This window comes from Aquarana catesbeiana, linkage group LG01 (genome assembly GCF_042186555.1).
Source record: "Aquarana catesbeiana isolate 2022-GZ linkage group LG01, ASM4218655v1, whole genome shotgun sequence".
NCBI classification, from domain to species: Eukaryota; Metazoa; Chordata; class Amphibia; order Anura; family Ranidae; genus Aquarana; species Aquarana catesbeiana.
The window spans coordinates 454,664,737-454,670,876 of NC_133324.1; the positions used below are offsets into that span (position 1 = coordinate 454,664,737).

Sequence of the window (6,140 nt, forward strand, 5' to 3'; positions counted from 1 at the left end):
CTGTGCAGCGGGGCGTGTCAGGACAAGTCTGATCATTGGAGGAGAGTACACTGAGTTCCCAGCATAGCTAGAGAACTGTCCACGCTGTTATCTCCTGCTTAGTGTAGTCAGTTTTTAATAGGAAAGCAAAGGAACTTGCAGGAATACCAGGGATTTCACATAAAGGAAGCAATACAAAGAGAACATGATACTTTCTCCTACAAGTACACGGTACAGCAGGCACATATTAGGAATATGAAGTGTTGGGGTAACAAACGCTTTAAGACTAAGCTGGAGACAGCATAGTTTTGTATATTTACATTTTCTCATTTCAAAAAACGTTGGAAATGTTGGAAACTGCTGCCTGCTGCATCCTTTCCTTCCTAATTCTTCTTAATAGTGAGTGGTGTCATCAATCATCAGCCATTGGTCAGATGATGGAGAGATGTTGCCGTCCGCGTGACAGCCTGGACCCTAGCTTTTGCAAAATGAGAAGTCAGCAATTACAGACTCAATGAGACTCTAGAAAAGGATTTGGGTGTGTAGTTTATGTGTATCACTCCTTCCCAGGGTTGGGTGACTAATCAGTAACAGATTTAGCCATACATGACCAGATTTCTTAAAAAAGGAAATTTTGTTAACTTTCTCAATAAATGGAAATTGATCACAAACATTCTCATGACGCCTACTCATCTGTGCATACATTGGCACTGTGAAAATGAGTTCTCCATTTGTAGTGACCATTAGCTGAATATATTTATTGGACAAACCAGCCATCTATTTTTCATAGTGCACAAAGCCTTTGCCAGCGTGGGCAGTGTGATAAAAGCTGTGTATTTCACTGACCTCTTTAAGGCAATGCGCTAAGTCACTGGCACGCATTTTACCAACATTATTTAGCACCAAAAAGCAGAAGAAGCTTAAAATCTATTGTGCAAAAAAAAAAAAAAAAAAAAAAAGACCAAAGGGCTACATGGTTTTCGACTGCCTTTTCTTCAACTAGAAAATTACTATATATTTATCCATATAGATCTAAAAATCTGCCTGTGCATACAGATTGATGTTTTAATACACCAGATCTGGAGCAACAACATATTTTTTTATATTTTTAAAAAGGTAATAAAATGGAAACTAGTTTCAATACTGCTATGACAACTTCACAGAGTCAAGTAAAACGAATAAATACAAGCTAAACTCCAAAAAGCATGTGAAATAATTTATCCACCAGAAATACATTATGCGCCTCAGTCTAGCTCTTTTTGGATTTAAGCAGCTGTTGGAGGATGGCCTAAATATTGGAGCTCACAGCGAGTAAAAAATTGATTGCAGCCATCAACATACCTGTATACAGCCTTTGTCTTCCCTCCCCCCTAGACAGACTTCAGATGGCAGAGACAATGAACTCCTATGGCTAAATGAGTTCAAGCAGGGCAGCTCATGTTTCCAAAGAAAGGGAAGCACAACCAGTTACTATCATTCTGTTAAGGTCTGTATAGTCGTCTGACAAAGAATTAAGCCTATTGTCTGAATTCTTGCAGCAGCACTTTCAAGACAGAATAACGTACTAAACATTGCTTTAAAATATACAGTGTATTCATTTATTAGTCCCATAAGGGTGTAATGATTTTTGGGCTTATTTCATATATTTAATACATTCATAGGCAAAACATATTATAACTGTGGTTTATTTGAATCACACAACCATTGTGTACTGTCACCTGCTTTTGCTTGTTATTCTTCATCCCTCCAATTGTAATCTACGTTAAAAGGATGCTGCAAACATTGCCTTTATTTGAATAGAGGGATCTCAGGAACAAGAATTTGCTTATCTGGTTTCAGAATATTAAGGCAGGAGGTTCCTAAGTGCTGTGTGTTTCTAGTATTTAAAGTCCACTCCTCTGCTCCTTCTCTATTCCCCTCCCGCTTCTCACATACTCTTGCATTAAGAGATGACTGTCTCAGTTTCCATTCAAGCAGTTTGAGCACATGCAAGATCTCAGTCTGCTGGCATCTGAAACACAGCATCAAGCTCTCTGTGGACTTTTCTGCAAGCACTGAATCTGCTCCAGGAGAAATGCTTTCACTTGTGAATAATCCAACCAAAAGAGTTTCTGCGAACATCTTTGGATTTTATTAACAAATAATGCAAGGATCAGAAACAGCTCCAGTCTGGTATCATTTGCGGAGTTATTAGGGAAAGAGTTTGACCTGTAATTAAGGAGTGGTGCTTTTTGTTTCTTCAATGGTTTTTTAAAACAGTGTGGTTTGTTGGTCTCCAAACAAGAGGAGCTGCTGATGCGCCGCCGGTCAAAAAGTACATTCTGATGGTGTAAAGACATGAGACCAGATGATATCAACCCACGTACTGGACTGGTGGTGGCCTTGGTGAGCATATTTCTTGTATTTGGTTTCATGTTTACGGTTTCTGGATTTAAAGGGGAGACATTGGGATCCATCCCACTGCTTGCAATAGGGCCAGCCATTTTTCTACCTGGAGTGGCAGCTATAACTCTGGCAAGGAGGACAGATGGTTGTACAAAATGGCCTTATAAACAATGTGCCTGCTGCTGTAAGAAGGGAAGAGACAAGGAGAATGTAGAACTTCTGAAGACCCCATCTGATATGGAGTCTGGCAAGGGGAGTTCAAACGAGCTGGACAAAAAAGCTAAACCAAAGGAAAAAGACGAGGGTTGTGAGTCTAACAAAATCACCACCATAGGGGATTCCAGGACGCTGACTCTGAAGGGAAATGGAGATGAGGGGCTTAAATGCCAGGACCAATGCCATTCTACAAACACATTACCAGGAGGAGTAGAGAACCATAACACATGCTCAGTTTTTGATAAAAAGATTACTGCAGACCGAATAATATACACTGCTACAGAGGAGAAAGTTACACTTGATCCAAGAGACAGTGATGCAGGCGCCTATCCTCAAGGAGGGGACAATTCTTATAACAGGTATTGCTGTTATGTAAAACCAACAGAAGTGAACTGGGACCAAGAGACCATTGTCTAAAACCTAATAATAATGCACATATACACACTATACAAGAATGTTTTTGCACTGCATGACTGATCCAAGCCTTGTCGAAAACAATACAGGTGCTTATGTCTGGCAGTCTCCTGCTGAAAGTGTGTTATTTCAGATCAGCATGTCTAGGGTCGTGGGTCTCCTGTTTCTTTTTTTGATAGTTCTGGCCAAACACAGTGCCTTGCTATGGAGCTGGACATGCGCGCAGCAAGCATGACCAATCACCAATAGGTAACAGGACAATAGGTTAACAGCTCAGGCAAACTGCATAACACACTGAGAATACACCAATATGCTGAATGATAAGTTGCTGCAACAACACTTTTGTTTTTATAAATCATGTATGACTTATATTATAACAGGTACCCATACCTTCCTGGTAATTCTGTTACAGCTTAGCAATGCAATGATTTGCTAACAGACATTTACTGATAAATGGTATAATCCTCAATAATAATTGTCATTTAACCAGTGGGATTCTGCTGCTAATTCTCATGACTCCTGATGACTTTTTTTTAATGAGAATTATCACCAGACGAATTTTTTATGTTTTCTAAAATATAATAGTGTTTAAAAACATGCATGTCATTTGGAACAGTTCTATTAAAAAAAGTCTTTGACCATAGTTCACTTTATCTCTAACCTGTGCTAGAAGATTTGATGAAAGTTGGAAGCTAAGGTGGAAGCTAACTGGTTGCTAGAGACAGCATTTCTGTGTATTAGATGCTACAGTTTTTATAAATATGCTCCAAAGTTTCCTTTATTATTTGGTGCCTATAAAAATATGTACGTTCTTTTTAATGGTATACAGTCATATTGATTTATGAAAATTAAAGCAAAGGTGGAGCAGTTGCCCAGAGCCATCAATCAGTACCAACAATATAAAACGATCATATAAAAGAAAACATAGCATGGATTCATTACTAATTTTCATAAACCAGCTTTAAATTATGCAAGTTTTATATCGCTGCAAGTGCCAACATATTAAAATCTATTTCTGGTGATAAATCCCAATAATGTGCTGATGCAAGACAGTGTTAGGAGCTTCCATACATTTTCATTTGTATGATTTTTTCTTACTAGGAATAACATATGCACTCTTAATAATTGTTGACTATATACTTCAAATCTACTAACTGTTTGTAACTTGTAGGCTTCTAATAGTACAGTATAATGCTTGCCTATAAATTACTCTAGTATTTGCATTGATAAATTAAACTTTTAATAAATGCCATGCTTTCAAGTGTTGTGCTTTAGTGTACATATATACCTGGGTATGTGGCTGGTACTTAATACTGACCAAGGGTTAATCTTATTCATGTATAATAGCTTTTGTGAGCATTTTCAATATGCTGGCTTCACCTCGCCATTCCTTGAAGGGCTTGTAAAATAAATTGTTTCTCAGTCCTCTGGCTATGAAAAGATTAATGTCAAAAAGTTGAGTAAGCTTTCAAACGTTGAAAGGGGAAAGTTCAGCTTTGCCCATCTCACTTGGGGAAGAGAAAGAGAACAGTGGTAAAATTCATTGACCTTCAAGACTGGTGGGAATTAATGAGAAACATCGGGATCTGGCCTTTATTTTAGATGAACTGGATTATCAATTGCAAACGAAGGGCAAAAAAAGGGGCTACTAACAAGATCAGAAGCCATAAATATATGCAATTATGTTATTTTAAAATTGTCCTTATATTGTTTATTCACGTACAAATAAAGTTTATATATGCAAAGTGGAAATATGCAAAACCTGTCCTTAACAATTTATACCTCTGTTACACCTCTGTTAGGCTTGCTGCAGAGCAGTTCCTATGGATCAAGTAGTAGTTAAAGTAGTACCTTAAATATTTCTGTTACAGGTATATTGGTCACAGTGACAAGCTGGATTGTTATTTCTCTTGGGAATTCTAGCAGTAGGATTCCCCTTCTGTACCATGGAGTTTCACTCCTCCCACTATATCCTGTATTCAATTAACCCTGCTGCATTAGTGAATTAAAACCCAGCAGAAAGCTAGGAAACCCCTTATAATTTCTACAGCTCTTTTGCATGCCTGCAAAGTCCGAAAGACTTATAAAAAAGCATAGGAGTTTATACTCTAGAATCAATAAAAGAAAATAAAAGGTTGGTTTTGGGTGGACAAAAGGTTTGATGACTGGGATAGGAAGCTTCTGTTTAGTTATCTAAAAGTGTTAATCGCAAACATAAACTTTAATTCCATTTTAGTCTTGTCGGAACCCCAGAGTTACTGAACAAACTGTGACAGTATAATCTTTGCCCCTAGCCTATTCCTGTTTGCTCATCACTATGATGGGCAGCATTACTGGCCAATAGGAACAGGTGGAAGTTAGCGGCCCAGCATTTGACCTATTGCAAAGTGTCAAAAACAGGTTTCTGCAGTAATGGTCTAGAGGTATAGAATATTCCTGCTATGGCCTGTTAAATAGCTTTATAGTACGGATAGTTTTTTCTTTTAAAGGAAACCTTTCTGACAGAACATGGACTGCCATTTCTCTCATTCTGAAATTGCTAGATGTTTGAATTTCCTGTTGCTTCCCTTATGTTAGTACATGGAGTCTCTGACCTGGAACAAGTATGCAGGCAAGGACTTCTTAAAGTCTCAGATATAAATACTAGTTTTGAGTTGGGATTTACCTAGTGGTGACAAAATAACAGACTGACAACTCGCATTTTCAAGATTAGGTCAGCCATATTTCTTTCATGGAAGGTTGGCATTAAGAGGCTAATTAAACCAATGCTACAACTACTCCTCATATCTTTCAGGCACTCCTGTGATAAGGTTTAAGGGACCACCATGGCCATTACAAATTGGTCTCACACTTCTTGAGGAATTTTTAATTTATTTCACAATAAGTAATGGTGAAATCAATATGCAAATGTTGCTGATGTGGTTTATGAGAGGTATAATTAAGCCCACCAGCATCCACCTATAACTAAAATATCAGTAATGTGTAAAGTGACTGTTTTATATAAAAGGTCTCTTGGTTGATAGAAAATCATAAAACCTGATGTGGGATCATGTGGAATGTGATTGACTGCTTCTGTTTCATGGTGTGTTCATTTTATATGTCAAATGTATACATATTTATTTATTATGTGTCTTCTGTTATATTAT

At 37.7% G+C, this 6,140-nt stretch overlaps 1 protein-coding gene across 1 annotated transcript; it reads left to right on the top strand.

The window, feature by feature from the left end:
- The first annotated feature begins 1,872 nt into the window (after positions 1-1,872).
- Positions 1,873-4,628, top strand: TMEM215 (transmembrane protein 215). The gene has a single exon (XM_073634031.1). It carries the CDS (start codon positions 2,317-2,319, stop codon positions 2,995-2,997), a length of 681 nt encoding a protein of 226 aa, XP_073490132.1. The 5' UTR covers positions 1,873-2,316; the 3' UTR covers positions 2,998-4,628.
- Positions 4,629-6,140: the final 1,512 nt, after the last annotated feature.

Excerpts from the sequence above, each read along its gene's own strand:
- TMEM215 (XM_073634031.1), top strand. The coding sequence starts at position 2,317 with ATGAGACCAGATGATATCAACCCACGTACTGGACTGGTGGTGGCCTTG.